The 17,892-nt window shown below is 43.5% G+C and overlaps 1 protein-coding gene across 2 annotated transcripts in view; it reads left to right on the top strand.

Moving 5' to 3' along the window:
• The window catches only part of KYNU (kynureninase), a 244,663-nt gene that overhangs the window by 101,469 nt on the left and 125,302 nt on the right, over positions 1 to 17,892 (top strand). For both annotated transcript variants that reach the window (XM_073634233.1, XM_073634234.1), the window contains exon 8: positions 12,377 to 12,523. In XM_073634233.1, coding sequence (XP_073490334.1) covers positions 12,377 to 12,523 — 147 coding nt within the window. The remainder of the gene's footprint in view (positions 1 to 12,376; positions 12,524 to 17,892) is intronic.

Below are 17,892 nucleotides of genomic sequence, written 5' to 3'. Positions count from 1 at the left end.
CGCAGGCACAGGGAGAACATGCAAACTCCAGGCAGATGGTGTGGTGATTGGGATTCGAACCAGTGACCCTTTTTGCTGGTAGGTGAAAGTGCTATCCACTACACCACTGTGTTGCACGATTTTGATCTGTTCTATGTTCCAGCAGTTGCAGGACTGAGTGTGTCCCGCTGATTAATCCAGAAAGCTCTGGAAATTAGTGAGCAGGAAGAGGATAATCAGCAGCTGAATATTCATACAGTTCTGGCCAATCCCTGAGGGTTGCCCAGATGGTGGCTGGGAGCATGTATAAATACTCTGAGACAGGCAGGGTTTTTTCCTTAGAAGGAGATCACAGCCTAAAGGGGACTTTTGCCCCCTTAGGCCATCCTGCCATGTGCCTGCGGGTTGTTGAGGCCTCGGTCGGTTATCTGGAGGCCTGATTTGCTGGAAGCTGCAGAAAGCTGACTGATGGACTATTGTCTGAGGATCTATTCTGGCATCACAGAGTGTCGCAAGGATATTGTATGGCGGCAACCAATTTTCTAAGGACATTTGTAAGTACAGACTGCAGAGAGAGAGAGATCCTAGAGACTGTGGGTTGAGGTCATCCCTCTGGAGTTAGACAGCTGTGTGTGTAAATGGGACATACTGTCCAGTGTCCTAGAGAGTTTATTCTATTTAATTACCAGTGAAAAGAATTTGCTTGGACTTTCCACCAGAGGAAGTTTAATCTCCTCAAGTTGTTGCAGGCTCACAGTTCTATAGAAGATAAGTGCCCACCTATTTGTACATAGTTTTGGGGTATCCCACTCAATTCCCTAGCCCCAGCCAAGTTACCCAAATTTAAAACAGCAAAAAAGAAAACCCCATGACTGTTCATTGAGCCAAAGAGTGACACTGACCGTGTGTCTGGCTGGGGAAAGGATTGTGGGCAATCTACTAAGCGGCTCCTTTGGGGGTAGCGCTACTCACACGTCACATTTGGATTACCCACTTCAGAAAAGTAATGTCTGTCAAAAATTATTATTTAATAATAATATAATATGAACTTACAGGCCACAGAATGCCTAAGGTACACTTCCCTTGGAGGGTGTATGCAGATTACTGGGTTGCTCTGAGATCCCTCAAAGTCCTTGCAGTTTATCCAGCTGCCAGTTCAAAAAGCTGGCAAAAGAAATACCCTGTAAGAGGAACCTATTCTTTCCTCTTCATCAGGTACTGCTTTCTAACACTGCTCCCACTTTCCCTAACAAGCAGGGTTCTATCCCGAATCTACTCCTACTGAATGACACAGACTGCTTTTTAAGCCCAAATCTCGTTTGGATCTCAACATCCAATAGAAGATCCCCAAGGTGGCCTCCTGGAGCAAATGTTATGGGACACATTAGTCACTCAATGGTTTCCAGCCAGCCTAAAGAATTGCCACAGTGCCACCTTCAGGTTAAAGATAAATGGCCGTTATTTGCCGTGGGGCCTGGAAGTAGTTAACCTTTTCATTTCTTTTGTGAAAAAGTAAACTTACCATGTAAACCTACCCCCAGATAACAGGAGTCACTAAGAGGTCAATTCACTAACTTTTACCACATGCGATAATGTAACGGGACTCATTTGCAAAAATTATCGCATGCAGTAAATTAAGTCCAATTTATTTTTAAAAAAAAGACGCAAAAAAAAAGTGCCGGTAGATATCGCTTTAAAAATTCCTAAGTCCAATTCACAAATGAACCAGAGAGTTAAAGAAGCATACAATGTTTATAACCAGGGTTTTGCTGGCGGTATCACATTCGGTATTTTGACAAATAGCTGGCTGCTAAGGAGTGGGCCAGGAAGCCGGCCTCTGCGTCCTTAACAACGGATGACTGATCAGCTGTCAGCGGGTGCTTGTGGCCTCATCCCGCCCCCCCCCCCCCCCCCCCCCGTGTATACATACAAAATACCCCTACCTATTCACCAAAAAAGTGTCCAAAAGTAATAAAAACACAGAGACAATTGTTGACAATTCCTTTATTAACCACATCAGCCTCGGAGGATTTGGCTGGCTAAAGGCCAGAGCACTTTTTGCGATTCAAGACTGTGTCGCTTTAACTGACAATTGCGCGGTCGTGCGACGTGGCTCTCAAACAAAATTGACGTCCTTTTTTTTCCACAAATAGAGCTTTCTTTTGGTGGTATTTGATCACCTCTGCGATTTTTATTTTTTGCGCTATAAACAAAATAAGAGCGTCAATTTTGAAAAAAACGTATTATTTTTTACTTTTTGCTATAATAAATATCCCCCAAAAATATATAAAAAAACATTTTTTTTCCTCAGTTTAGGCCGATACGTATTCTTCTACATATTTTTGGTAAAAAAAAATCGCAATAAACGATTGATTGGTTTGCGCAAACGTTATAGCGTTTACAAAATAGGGGATAGTTTTATGGCATTTTTATTAATTTTTTTTTTTTTACTAGTACTAGTACTACTCAGCGATTTTTATCATGACTGCGACATTATGGCGGACATGTCGGACATTTTTGACACATTTTTGGGACCATTGTCATTTATACAGCAATCAGTGCTATAAAAATGCATTGATTCCTGTGTAAATGACACTGGCAGTGAAGGGGTTAACCACTAGGGGGCGGGGAGGGGTTAAGTCAGTACTAGGGAGTGTTTTCTAACTGTAGGGGGGTTGGGCTGTGTCTGTCAGTACACTGATCTCTGCTCCCGATGACAGGGAGCAGAGATCGAGTGACACTGTCACTAGCCAGAACGGGGAGATGCTGTTTACATCAGCATCTCCCCGTTCCTGCTCTCCGTGAGACGATCGCGGGTATCCCCGCGGCGATCGAGTCTGCGGGACTCGCGACCTGACTCACGGAGCTCCCGGCCGGCGCACGCGTGCGCCGCCGGCGCGCACGCAATGACACAGCGGGAAATTCAAATGGACGTATATATACGCCCATTTGCCCAGCCGTGACATTCTGCCGACGTACATAGTCGTGCGCCAGTCCTTAAGTGGTTAAAAAAAAAAAAATAAAAAAACGGTGTCCCCCGATGTAAGTCCATCGTCAATCACACAGCCCGCCGCACCAAAAAAAGAAAAATGCTCCCCTGTACATGAAGGCTACTGCAGGCTCCACCGTATGACAGTTCTTGCATAGGTAAGGGGTGGGACCACCTGTCTATGTCACCTAGTAGTCCTGCCCCCTTGTGATGTCACTGACCCAGCCTACAGCAGTCCGTGACGTCACAAGGGGGCAGGATCATGTTGAGGGCATGTTGCCTGGTATGGTTCATAAAGGGGGGCGCACTCGCTCGTCCCCCCCCCCCCCCTTTTTCTGACCTGCTGGGCTGCATGCTCGGATATGGGTCTGGTATGGATTCTGTGGGGCACGCTGTTTTTATTGCCGTTATTTAATTCTTAATGAATTGACCCCATGTCCATAAAATCAACTTTGTTTATTACCACCAGCAGAGGTGGATGATACACCTGTCTGGATTTCTGTGGTTTCACCACTTCATTCGGGTAAAAAAAGAGCACCTGTTACCCATAATAAAGTACCAGGCATGGTCAGAAAATCTCACCTCACCTTGACCTTTTTCTCTTTTGGATCTACTGTGTGCGATAATGGAAAACACAAGACAACACTCAACTGATTTTAAGCAGATCCCGTCTCCTGTCTTTTCAGAAACATTTTTTCCTCAGAAAAAGATGATTTTTCAGCTGCACTATCATTAACATTTAAGAAGGTTACAATATCCTTAAAAAGAACATACGGCAGAATGAATGCCATTTTATGTCTCCACATTTCTTTAAAGGCTAAGTTCCTTAAACCTTTCTCAATCCCATTAAGCTAGTATAAATAACCATATCCCCTCAGCTAATTAGTCTCTTGGAGCATAAACATTTTATTTTGCCTGCCTTTAGGATAGATTTAATTATTTCTAGCAAATGGGAATGCGTGGTTTATCCCAGGTGAAGAACATAGTGCTAAGCAGACTCAAAGCAGCCAAAGAACGATTCATTTGCCGCATTCTGTGCTCAACTCACATTCACTGTGGTTTACTTAGAATGCACATTAGGTCTTGGCAACATTGGGTGTGTTTGGAATACAGACAATGTTCTACAGTGCATCTGGAAAGTATTCACAGCGCTTCACTTTTTCCACATTTTGTTATGTTACAGCCTTATTCCAAAATCGATTACATTCATTATTTTCCTCAAAATTCTACAAATAATACCCCACAATGATAACATGAAAAAAGATTGTTTGAAATCTTTGCAAATTTATTAAAAATGAAAAAAAAAAAATCACATATACCTGTATATAAGTATTCACAGCCTTTGCCATGACACTCAAAATTGAGCTCAGGTGCATCCTGTGTCCACTGATCATCCTTGAGATGTTTCTACAACTTGATTGGAGTTCACCTGTGGTAAATTCAGTTGCTTGGACATGGTTTGGAAAGGCACACACCTGTCTATATAAGGTCCCACAGTTAACAGTGCATGTCAGAGCACAAACCAAGCCATGAGGTCCAAGGAATTGTCTGTAGACCTTAGAGACAGGATTGTATCGGGGCACAGATCTGAGAAAGGGTACAGAAAAATGTCTGCAGCATTGAAGGTCCCAAAGACCACAGTGACATCCATAATCCGTAAATGGAAGAAGTTTGGAACCACCAGGACTCTTCCTAGAGCAGGCTGCCCAGCCAAACTGAGCGATCGGGGGAGAAGTGTCTTAGGGAGATGACCAAGAACCTGATGGTCACTCTGACAAAACCCCATTGTTTCTCTGTGGAGAGAGGAGAACCTTCCAGAACAACAACCATCTCTGCAGCACTCCACTATTCAGGCCTGTATGGTAGAGGGGCCAGACGGAAGCCACTCCTCAGTGAAAGGCACATGACAACCCACCTGGAGTTTGCCAAAAGGTACCTGAAGGACTCTCAGACCATGAGAAACAAAATTCTCTATTCTGATGAAACAAAGATTGAACTCTTTGGCCTAAATGGCAAGCCTCATGTCTGGAGGAAACCAGGCACCGCTAATCGCCTGGCCAATATCGTCTCTACAGTGAAGCATGGTGATGGCAGAATCATGTTGTGGGGCTGTTCCTCAGCGGCAGCAACTGGGAGCCTAGTCAGGATCGAGGGAAAGATGAATGCAGCAATGTACAGAGATATCCTTGATGAAAACCTGCTCCAGAGCACTCTTGACCTCAGACTGGGGCCAAGGTTCATCTTTCTAAAAGGACAACAACCGTAAGCACACAGCCAAGATAACAAAGGAGTGGCTACCAGACAACTCTGTGAATGTCCTTGAGTGGCCCAGCCAGAGCCCAGACTTGAACCTGATTGAACATCTCTGGAGAAATCTGAAAATGGCTGTGCACCGACGGTCCCCATCCAACCTGATGGAGCTTGAGGGGTCCTGTAAAGAAGAATGGGAGAAACTAACCAAAAATAGGTGTGCCAAGCTTGTAGCATCATACTCCAAAAGACTTGAGGCTGTAATTGGTGCCAAAGGTGCTTCAACAAAGTATTGAGCAAAGGCCGCAAATACTTATGTACATGGAATTTTTTTTTTGTTTTTATTTTTTATTTTTAATAAATTTGCAAAGATTTCAAACAAGCTTCTTTCACATTGTCATTATGGTGTATTGTTTGTAGAATTTTGCGGAAAATAATGAATTTAATCAATTTTGGAATAAGACTGTAACATACAAAATGTGGGAAAAGTGAAGTGCTGTGAAAACTTCCCTGGTGCACTGTATGTGCTTACAATTGAATGTGAAAGCTTTCACTGCACGCTGTGAAGTTCTCACAGTGTGCATTAAAGGTTTCAGCAAATCAGAGCCAGCTTCATTTCCTGTCTGGGGCACATCGGCATCATCTGGCACTTTCCTTCCCGGCTTGACTATCCCTGGTCTACCCCTTTCATTCACTGAATTTCTGTTCTTTCAATTATGGAAGTGGTCATAAGAGTGACATATACATTGGTCATCGTATTTCAGTTGGGTGTGTGAACTGCATCTTCAGTTCTATCTGCAAAGCTTGATTAAATTCCCGGCAGGCCAATTATATGTGATGGAGAATAAATTGAAAACAGAGTTCATGTAGAATTTATGTACTGGCAGAAAAAGTTTGCTTCTGAGAATCAGCCCCATGGTGAGACACTTTCAAATTTGGATGCCGACTAACTCCAGAATACTTATAGAAATCTCTGTCACATTACAAATATTTTTAATGCAAGCACATACCTGTAAGGAAGAGGGTATTTACCTTTCCTGTCACTCATCCTTTTCAATGAAGTGTAGAGAACCATGCTCCCAAAAACTGCTTGGAAACCAACAGCTCCTGGAATGTTCATCTGCATACCTCCCAACGTTCTGAGATGGGAATAAGGGACACCTATTAGCAAATGTATGTAGACATTGAACACACCCCCTGACACGCCCCCTTAAAGGAGGATTGAAGAAATAAAAAGATTGGTTAACTACACCACTTCCATACCGCAGGGCTTTTTTTCAGGGGGAACACCTCTGGCTCAGACCCTTTGGTGCCTGCTCACCACAATCACTTGTAATCACAGAAGTCCAGTTTCTGTGTTCACAAGTGACAGCTCTGCACTCTGTGTGTAATGCAATCCTGGTATTTAATGCCCCTTTAAGACCCTCCTACTGCTCGTGAAATTTGACTGACCACACCCACTATTTAATGTGATTTGGAGGGTGTTTGTGGGTGGAGGGGTTTTGGGGGGTCGTGGTTGAGTACCAGCACCTATTGTTTGGGAAAAAAAGCCCTGCCATACCGAGCCAATTCTGGCACTCCTCTCCTGAATGTAAAAATAATAACCTCCCAAACATTATATGTTTTTTTTAGCAGAGACCCTAGGGAATAAAATTGCAGTCGTAACAATTTTTTATGTCACATGGTATTTGCACAGCAATTTTTCAAACCCGTTTTCAAATCCGAAAAAACTGTTTCATGAATAAAAAATAAATTAAAAAAACACTAAAGTTAGCCCAATTTTTTTGTATAATGTGAAAGATGATGTTACGCCAAGTAAAAAGATACCTAACATGTCATGCTTTAAAATTGCGCACACTCATAGAATGGCGCCAAATTTTGGTACTTAAAAATCTCCATAGGCAACACTTTAAAAATGTTTACAGGTTACCTGTTTAGAGTTACAGAGGAGGTCCTGAACTAGAATTGTTGCTCTCGCTCTAACGTTTGCGGCGATACCTCACATGTGTGGTTTGAATGCCGTTTACATATGTGGGCACGATGTACGTATGCGTTCGCTTCTGCGGGCCTCCAAAGGTCATAGAGACTGTCAGGGACCATCTGTTCTGCGGTATTCTCTATTGTGACCTTCTGCCGCTAGCGAATTCCTTTTCCATCTCGCCGGTCGCACGGGCTCGCCCCCTGTAAAAACAATCAAACAGCGGCTATGACTGTTTTTACTGTGCAGGGAAATCGCCGGCAGAAAAGAATGATATCTAAATGATGCCTGCAGCTACACCCATCATTCAAGGTCCAGGACGTCATATGTCGTACAGTGGGCGGGAAGTGGTTAAACACACAAATGCTTCTCTAGGGCCTCTGCTTTAAAAAAATATATAATGTTTGGGGTTCTAAGAATGTTTCTAGCAAAAAATACTTATTGTTACATGTAAACAAAAAGTGCCAGAACAGGCCTGGTCTTAGTGGTTTGGCATAGTTACATTGATCCAGCTTGAACCAATGTAAATATGCATGTGTCATGCCTGGAAGATCCTCGTGGAAGCTGGAAATCACTGTAGTAGACATTGCTACTACAGTGATCATGGCTTCCAGGTCCTGGCACAGGTGCCATTCAAGGCACACTTAGCGTTTTCTTAATTAAGACAAAGCCTCTTACCGACTGGACAAGGTGGAGCGATGGCGTAGCGACATCACAATCTCTACTTCATTCAATCAAAGAATGTCTTCCATTTATTGAGAAATTACAAAGTGTTGCCTGAATGGCACCCATGCCCACTGAGGGACCTCCTGTGTTTAGAAAGCAGCAGGGCAGCAACTTGGCATGGGACCCGGAAGCTAGTGGTGATTACTGGAATACAGGTGCCAACTTCACTGATCTCCAGCTTCTAGAGGGATACCACACAGTGGCGACTGGTGGTAATTTTCTTTGGTGGGGGGGCCGCAAACAGTACCACACCCACCCCATAGGTCGGTCGGTCGGTCGGCAGGCGGGTCTGGTGCACGTACTCCATCTATGCAGCACTTCCCCAGGACTCGCAGCGGCGGTGTCTCTCCTGTTCTCCTGCTCTCCACAGGCGATGGCTCTGGCTTCTGTTTCCTCCCTCCTTCTTGGCAGCCAATCCGGGGTGTCTTCTCGTTTCGGCCAATCAGAAAACAGGTCTCACACCCGCATCTGATTGGTCAGATTGAGGATCAGTGTTTAATAGTGAAACAGCATAAATCTATCCATTAGTCATATAGGGGGTGGTGTGGAGAGAGGGGGCGCAGCCCGGGCGCCCCAAATGGACGTGCCGCCACTGATACCACAGGTATGACACATGTATGGTTACATCGCTTCGAGCTGCACTATTACTATGCAAAAATATCCATACATGTGTTGCCTCTCTAAGGCTTAAGCTGCACTGGCATTTAAACGCTTTACGAATGTGAGATCATCTTATTTGCAGTACACTGAAATTAAAATGGTTCTAATGAGATGATTGTCATCTACAGTTACATTTCTCGTTAGCAAAGAGAGTGACAGGTGTAGGCGTAGCCAGAGGCCCCATCGCTCCATGCGTTGTTTAAATACACTTGTGTTAAGGCACCCTGTTACAGCACATTAAGACTCGCTGTTTTAAGGCACCTAATTGATTTTGAATGGACTGACAGCGCACCTTAAAATATGGACACGACCCTTTTTTTCTAACGCAGCACAGCATGCACATTTTGACACTCTACTGTAATAGTGCACTAGGGTGCCTTTTAAAATAAATAGCACCTCATTATATCTCTGTAGTTTGGCTGCTTTTACACTTGCATTGGCTTGCCATTGTTCGGGAATCGGGAGGTGATACTGTCATCTCCTGATGCCTGATTTTTATTTTTTTTTAAACAGCAATTTTGCATCGCGGGAACATTGGCTTCCTCCCACACTCCAAAGTCATGCTGGTGGGTTACATAGTTAGTTACATAGTTAGTCAGGTTGAAACAAGACACAAGTCACACAAAAGAAAAAACAAATAAAGAACCATACAATCCCATATACACAATCCTTCACCCACAGTTGATCCAGAGAAAGGTGAAAAACCCCAGCAAAGCATAATCCAATTTGCAAAAGCAGGGGGGGGGGGGGGGAATCCTTCCTGATCCCCCGAGAGGCAAACATATATATTCCCTGGATCAACTTTACCTATAAATATTAGTATCCAGTTATTTTATGTACATTTAGAAAAGAATCCATGCCTTTCTTAAAGCAATCTACTGAGCTGGCCAGAACCACCTCTGGAGGGAGTCTATTCCACATTTTCACAGCTCTTACTGTGAAGAAACCTTTCCGTATTTGGAGATGAAATCTCTTTTCCTCCAGACGTATAGAGTGCCCCCTTGTCCTCTGTGATGACCTTAAATTGAATAACTCAACTCCAAGTTCAATATATGGACCCCTTATTTATTTATACATGGTGATCATATCCTCCCTAATCTCCTCTTTTCAAGAGAGAATAAATTGAGTTCCTCTAATCTTTCCTCATACAGTAGCTGAGCTCCTCCATGCCTCTTATCAGTTTGGTTGCTCTTCTCTACACTTTCTCCAGTTTCCCCGATATCCTTTTTGAGAACTGGTGCCCAAAAGTGAACTGGATTCAGTTCAAAATGGCCCTAGTGTGTGTATGTATGTAAGATAGGGACTTTAGATTGTAAGCTCCTTGAGGGCAGTGACTGATGTTAATGTACGATATGTAAAGTGTTGTGTACATTGTCGGTGCTACTATATTTACATGCCTGTAATAAAACAAGTACATTTCTGCTTTTGGTTTAGATACACTTTAATTGCAACTACATATTATTTGTGACAAAGATTTTGACTGAATAAGTCCAACCTCCACATTTCACATGTTGCAAGAATCTTTGAAGTAAATATAGAATAAAGTTAAACTAAAGAAAACACTTTTTTTAAAATATATTTTTTTACATTTTGGATAAAGTAAAGGGGGTGGGGTTATAACACCCACCATTTTTTTTCACCTGTGTACCATTAGGGAGATTTCCCTTCACTTCCTATCCCATAGCCATAACAGGAAGTGAGGGGAAATCCCTACAAAGTGAGGGGAAATCCTTGGTAGTCACCCAGGTTACCAGAACAAGTGTCTTGATTGAAAGATTTCCCCTCTGTTCCTGTTCTGGAGACAATCCAAAATTTGGGATTTTCTTTCATTCTTGGTGATAATGGTAATAAACAGGACAAATAGAGAGGGTGATTCTTCCTAACGGGGGCACAGACGGCAATAAAACACATTACAGGTGTTCTAATCCCTCTACACTCTACCTAAAACTAAGAAAAAAAGCCTTTAATTATACTAAATACATACTGTACATAAACATATTTATACCATAATATCTCACATTTTTGTAAATATTCTATTATATCCTTTATGTGACAACACTGAAGAAATTACACTTTGCTACAATGTACAATAGTAAGTGTACAGCTTGTATAACAGTGTAAATTTGCTGTCCCCTCAAAATTACTCAACACAGCCATTAATGTCTAAACCGCTGGCAACAAAAGTGAGTACACCCCTAAGTGAAAATGTCCAAACTGGGCCCAAAGTGTCAATATTTTGTGTGGCCACCATTATTTTCCAGCTCTGCCTTAACCCTCTTGGGCATGGAGTTCACCAGAGCTTCACAGGTTGCCACTGGAGTTCTCTTCCACTCCTCCATGACAACATCACGGAGCTGGTGGATGTTAGAGACCTTGCACTCCTCCACCTTCCGTTTGAGGATGCCCCACAGATGCTCAATAGGGTTTAGGTCTGGAGACATGCTTGGCCAGTCCATCACCTTTTCCCTCAGCTTCTTAAGCAAGGCAGTGGTCGTCTTGGAGGTGTGTTTGGGGTCGTTATCATATTGGAATACTGCCCTGTGGCCCAGTCTCCAAAGCGAGGGGATCATGCTCTGCCTCAGTATGTCACAGTACATGTTGGCATTGATGGTTCCCTCAATGAACTGTAGATCCCCAGTGCCGGCAGCACTCATGCAGCCCCAGACCATGACACTCCCACCACCATGCTTGACTGTAGGCAAGACACACTTGTCTCTGTACTCCTCATCTGGTTTCCGCCACACACTCTTGACACCATCTGAACCAAATAAGTTGATCTTGGTCTCATCAGACCACAGGACATGGTTCCAGTAATCCATGTCCTTAGTCTGCTTGTCTTAAGCAAACTGTTTGTGGGCTTTCTTGTGCATCATCTTTAGAAGAGGCTTCCTTCTGGGACAACAGCCATGCAGACCAATTTGATGCAGTGTACGGCGTATGGTCTGAGCACTGACAGGCTGACCCCCCACCCCTTCAACCTCTGCAGCAATTCTGGCAGCACTCATACATCTATTTCCCATAGACAACCTCTGGATATGGCGCTGAGCACGTGCACTCAACTTCTTTGGTTGACCACGACGAGGCCTGTTGGAACCTGTCCTGTTAAACCGCTGTATGGTCTTGGCCACCATGCTGCAGCTCAGTTTCAGGGTCTTGGCAATCTTCTTAGCCTAGGCCATCTTTATGTAGACCAACAATTCTTTTTTTCAGATCCTCAGAGAGTTCTTTGCCATGAGGTGCCATGTTGAACTTCCAGTGACAAGTATGAGAGAGTAAGAGCGATAACACCAAATTTAACACACCTGCTCCCCATTCTACCTGAGACTTTGTAACACTAACCAGTCACATGATGCTGGGGAGGGAAAATGGCTAATTGGGCCCAATTTGGACATTTTCACTTAGGGGTGTACTCACTTTTGTTGCCAGCGGTTTAGACATTAATGGCTGTGTGTTGAATAATTTTGAGGGGACAGCAAATTTACACTGTTATACAAGCTGTACACTCACTACTTTACATTGTAGCAAAGTGTCATTTCTTCAGTGTTGTCACATGAAAAGATATAAAAAAATATTTACAAAAATGTGAGGGGTGTACTCACTTTTGTGAGATACTGTATATATATATATATATTATATATATATCTATATATCTATAGATATATATCTATGTAGACAGATATGTCTTTTTGTTTTTTTTTGTTTACTATACACACACACAATATGTTTAAATTTATAAACCTATTTATGTATAAAATAATAAAATGCCTTCAGAAATGTAAATCCTGTTTTCTTAGGGGGAAGAAACACTGCGGATGGAGGATATCCTGTCTGTTATTGAAAGGGAAGGCGATTCGATTGCCCTCATTTTATTCTGCGGAGTTCAGTATTATACAGGACAGCTGTTTGACATCCCCAAAATAACAGAAGCCGGCCACAGAAAGGTAGGACTTCGGTCCATCTTAATATTACAGAATTGATTTTTTAAAAGCCTGCGTTTCTTATGACAAGCAGGAATATTGTAGTAAGGGCTAAGCCATCTGCTTTCACGGAAATACGATTCAGTCAGCAGGCTGTTCCCCGTGGTGCTGACCGTGGTATTGCTCAGCTCATCAACCTGCATGAGACAGGCGCTGTACAAAGTTCCCTACCTCATTTTTTATGATTGGCCTTTGGTGACTTCACCCCAGTGCCCTCAAGCCTTAGATATGCTGGTTCATTGACCTGGTTTACAAAAACAGAAAAAAAATAGGTATGGTACGGAACTGAAAAATGATGCGTCCTGAAATTCATAAAACACAATAGGCTTAATTAGGAGGTTATTTCAGGAATAAATTCAGCAACATTAAACTTGTGTGTGTGTCTATCATATTGATGTATGTGTCCTTGTATTTATGGAAGGCTAGGACTACCAAGTGGTCTTACATATCAAATAATCATTCCCCTATGAAAATTGTTGTAGGACATCCTAGAAATTTGGCATCTATGTACAGTTTAGTTTTGAGCATGAGTTCATAAAAGGATGGCATAGAACTGAACAGATTAAAGACAAGAGAGAATAAAAGAGCATAGGGGAGCCTAGGGGAACGAAATGCACCCATTTATTCACCAATGACGTGGTGTTGATGTGTGTGTGTGTGTATATATATATATATATATATATATATATATATATATATATATATATATATATATATATATATATATATACGCACTATATTGCTAAATGTATTGTGACACCTGCCTTTACACGCACATGAACTTTAATGGCATCCCAGTCTTATGCCCCGTACACACGGTCGGACTTTGTTCGGACATTCTGACAACAAAATCCTAGGATTTTTTCCGACGGATGTTGGCTCAAACTTGTCTTGCATACACACGGTCACACAAAGTTGTCGGAAAATCCGATCGTTCTAAACGCGGTGACGTAATACACGTACGTCGGGACTATAAACGGGGCAGTGGCCAATAGCTTTCATCTCTTTATTTATTCTGAGCATGCGTGGCACTTTGTCCGTCGGATTTGTGTACACACGATCGGAATTTCCGACAACGCATTTTGTTGTCGGAAAATTTTATATCCTGCTCTCAAACTTTGTGTGTCGGAAAATCCGATGGAAAATGTCCGATGAAGCCCACACACGGTCGGAATTTCCGACAACACGCTCCGATTGGACATTTTCCATCGGAAAATCCGACCGTGTGTACGGGGCATTAGTCCGTAGGGTTCAATATTGAGTTTAGGGCTGCTGAAATTAATCGCCGAATCGATGCATCGGCATCCGACCTTCCATGATGCGGCATCGATACTATAGCTTTAAGGCATCGATCGAGGATGACGTCATCCTCGCGCCGCATTATGCCGCGCCTCCGCGAGCGAAGGGAGCCGAAAGCCGCCGAAGAGCCGCGGAAGTAAGCCGTGCCGGCTTTTCCTTCATGCTGCCTCTGACTTACGTCATCCCCCTGCTGCCCTGCGAGGAGCGACGCTGTATGCATGTTCGTGGGGACATGGAGCTGCTGCTGCTAAGAGTGGCGGTGGCCAGCTTGTGGAGCACGGAGCTCCGAGGAGGAGAGCGGAGCCGCGGCATGTCAAGCCAGGTAAGGGGGCCGCATGGAGGACACCTCTGCTCTTCCCCCACCTCTACACAGTGAACATGCAAATAGGGCAATAAATCTAAAAATTGTGTGCAGAGCTTTGTGGTGATAATAAATGCACAAAAAAGTCTTACTTATTCAAAGTAATTCCAGTGCTGAGTGTTCTCTGCTGTGCCATTCCTGATTTCTGGTGAATGATTTGAACACAGCAGAGAACACTCAGCACTGGAATTACTTTGAATAAGTAAGACTTTTTTGTGCATTTATTATCACCACAAAGCTCTGCACACAATTTTTTGATTTATTGCCCTATTTGCATGTTCACTGTGTAGAGGTGGGGGAAGAAGGATGGGAATTGGTCTGTGGTGACACTGGGCAGGGGAGCGCTATGGTAATCGTATTATATGGGGACAGGTTAGTGGTGAGGGGGGCGGGGTATTATTCATCTTGGATAGGACAGTCTGGCACCTCCCTTACCATGTCCAGCAGGTCTGCAGTCTTTGATCATCTCCTGTACCATGTCTGCAGTCTCTGACCATCTCCTGTACTATGTCTGCAGTCTTTGATCATCTCCTGTACCATGTCTGCAGTCTCTGACCATCTCCTGTACTATTTCTGCAGTCTCTGATCATCTCCTGTACCATGTCTGCAGTCTCTGATCATCTCCTGTACTATTTCTGCAGTCTCTGACCATCTCCTGTATCATGTCTGCAGTCTCTGACCATCTTCTGTAGTCATTTGGGGGCAGTCTGGAGCTCCTCTTTAAGTTGTCTGCACTGTTTACACTTTGCTACATGCAAGGAGTGTTGTCTTTTTTTTAAGAACAGATAAAATTTAAAAAATGGAGTTCTTCTGACTACTTAATTTTTTTGGATGAAAACCGCGCGCAGTAATCGTGATGCATCGTGAATCGTGGACCTGATAATCGTAATCGAATCGAATCGTGAGGCCAGTGAAGATGCGCACCCCTAATTGAGTTGGCCCACCCTTTGCAGCTATAACAGCTTCAACTCTTCTGGAAAGGCTGTCCACACAGTTTAGGAGTGTGTCTATGGGAATATTTGACCATTCTTCCAGAAGTGCATTTGTGAGGTCAGGCACTGATGTTGGACTAGAAGGCCTGGCTCGCAATCTCCGCTATAATTTATCCCAAAGATGTTCTATCGGGTTGAGGTCAGGATTTTGTGCAGGCCAGTCAAGTTCCTCCACCCCAAACTCCCTCATCCATTTCTTTATGGTCCTTGCTTTGTGCACTGGTACGCAGTCATGTTGGAACAGAAAGGGGCCAACCCCAAGCTGTTCCCACAAATTTGGGAGCATGAAATTGTCCAAAATGTCTTGGTATGCTGACACCTTAGGAGTTCCTTTCACTGGAACTAAGGGGCCAAGCCCAACTCCTGAAAAACAACCCCACACCATAATCCCCCCTCCACCAAATGGTTTGAACATGACTGCGCACCAGTACACAAAGCAAGGTCCATAAAGACATGGAAGAGTGAGTTTGGGGTGGAGGAACTTGACTGGCCTGCACAGAGTTCTGACCTCAACCTGATAAAACACATTTGGGATGAATTAGTGTGGAGACTGCGAGCCAGGCCTTCTCGTCCACATCAGTGCCTGACCTCACAAATGCGCTTCTGGAAGAATGGTCAAACATTCCCATAGACACACTCCTAAACCTTGTGAACAGCCTTCCCAGAAGAGTTGAGGATGTTACAACTGCAAAGGGTGGGCTAACTAAATAGAACCCTATGGACTAAGACTGGGATGCAATTAAAGTAATGTGCATGTAAAGGCAGGCGTCCCAATATTTTTGGTAATATAGTGTGTGTGTGTGTGTGTGTGTGTGTGTGTGTGTGTGTGTGTGTGTGTGTGTGTGTGTGTGTGTGTGTGTGTGTGTGTGTGTGTGTGTGTGTGTGTGTGTGTGTGTGTAATATATATATATATATAAAATCTCCTTGTGTATATATAAACTCTTTGACGTAATTGATTAGCTTGAACCTGTATTGCAATATATGCAAACTGCGAATTCCTATTTTTAAGCAAAGGTTTGCTATGAGTTAAGGCTCCTTTCATACTTTTGGAACTCGACTTGTGAGACCCCAAGTCGCAGGACATGTGATTTTCGAAGCATTTCTTTGAGAGCCAATCCTGCAAACACTACAGAAGTTGCCTCAACTTCAGAAAAGATTCCTGCACTTTTTTGATCCAACTATTGAAAATGAAAAGTCAGATCAAAGTCACACCAAATGGCGCATCAAAGTCACACTGGGAATTGTGCGACTTTGCAGATGCACTAATGTAAAGGAACCTAAAGGTTACCATGTGGTTACACCTTTTCAGTATCTCATGTGTAGATATGGAAGCCATCTAGGACCTGAACATAGATGTATCTCTATTTCTACTACATAATGCAGGTCAGTGATTAACAAGACAAGGATGACTAAAGTTGGATTATTCTTTACTAGGAGCAAATAATTATGTTCTATGTGCTGTAACCCTCTTGTCTTTTGTGTATTTATTGTGGTGTTTTTGGGCTACACACCTGGTTATGTGCATAGATTACTCTTGTTTCCTGTTAGTGTTGTCCAACCTCTAAATCTTTTATTTATATATTATAAATGGTCCACATAATAAAAACAAACATTTGAAAAATAACACTTACTGGTAGGAGCAGTCAGCATTCTGCTCACATGTTGCAGGATCTGATGAAGGGGGCAGCATCCTGAAACACACACGTGGAGGTGCACCATACTCCAGGCTGCCATCTGCTCAGCCTTCTTTGGTATACATCTGGACAGCGCAAGGTTCTGGCATCCCATGTTCTTTCCTGTCATTGTTAGCAATATCCATCTGCACCCTCCCCTCTATCTGCCTGCTCTAGTTGGAGAGCTTTTCTACATGGCGGTCTGATGGGATGTCTCAGGAGCTTCAGCCTCTGTTATGCTATCTATCATGTTTTAATGTAGTGTGTATCATGTTTTTATTCTGTAAGTGTGATAATTTGTCTTTTATCTATTAAGCAAAGTCATGCTGTGCGCAATCCGGTGCTCTCCCTCCTTTAGGGCACATTTCAGTGTGTGCAGTTTTCAGCCCATTCCTTCGGATGGGCTGAAATCACACTGGATTGCATCAAAAGTAGTACATGCATTACATTTATAAAAACACACTGCATTTGCGATCTGCACTTCCAGTAACGCTAAGATTATATTGACACCCTCGGCAGATTGCACACCCAGTGTGTTCTGAACACGGTGCTGGACCTGCACACGGAACATGGATTTCCAGCAACTGCGTTCCCGTGTGAACGATCCCTTAGGGCTGATTCAGTCCAGCAGCACAGCGCCTGGTGTGCGATCTGACTGAGATCAGCACAGTGTTGATGTGCTGAGTTTGGCGTATGGGTTAGGTGTAGCATTGTGCTGCCGACAGAAAACACACAGAGTCCAATTTCAGCAGCAACAGTGTCTTGTAGAACAGTTCAGCAAGAACAACAGGCCCAGCAGAGAGCACCCTCGACCAGAGCCACTTACAAATGAGACAGTGGTGAACCCACGAAATGCAGAAAGGAAAATGCAGACAGTGTCTGCCATGGAGGAGTGGAATGTGGCCTGGCTAGTCGACACCCAAAAGGGAAGGCTTCCTGGAAGGTAGACATAGTCTCTGCACTGTCCCTACTGTCTGGAACTTGTCCCTATCTCTAGTACTGTCCCTG

This window comes from Aquarana catesbeiana, linkage group LG06 (genome assembly GCF_042186555.1).
Source record: "Aquarana catesbeiana isolate 2022-GZ linkage group LG06, ASM4218655v1, whole genome shotgun sequence".
Classification (NCBI taxonomy): Eukaryota; Metazoa; Chordata; class Amphibia; order Anura; family Ranidae; genus Aquarana; species Aquarana catesbeiana.
The sequence above is the reverse complement of the archived record's forward strand: the minus strand, read 5'-3'. Positions and strand labels throughout refer to the sequence as shown.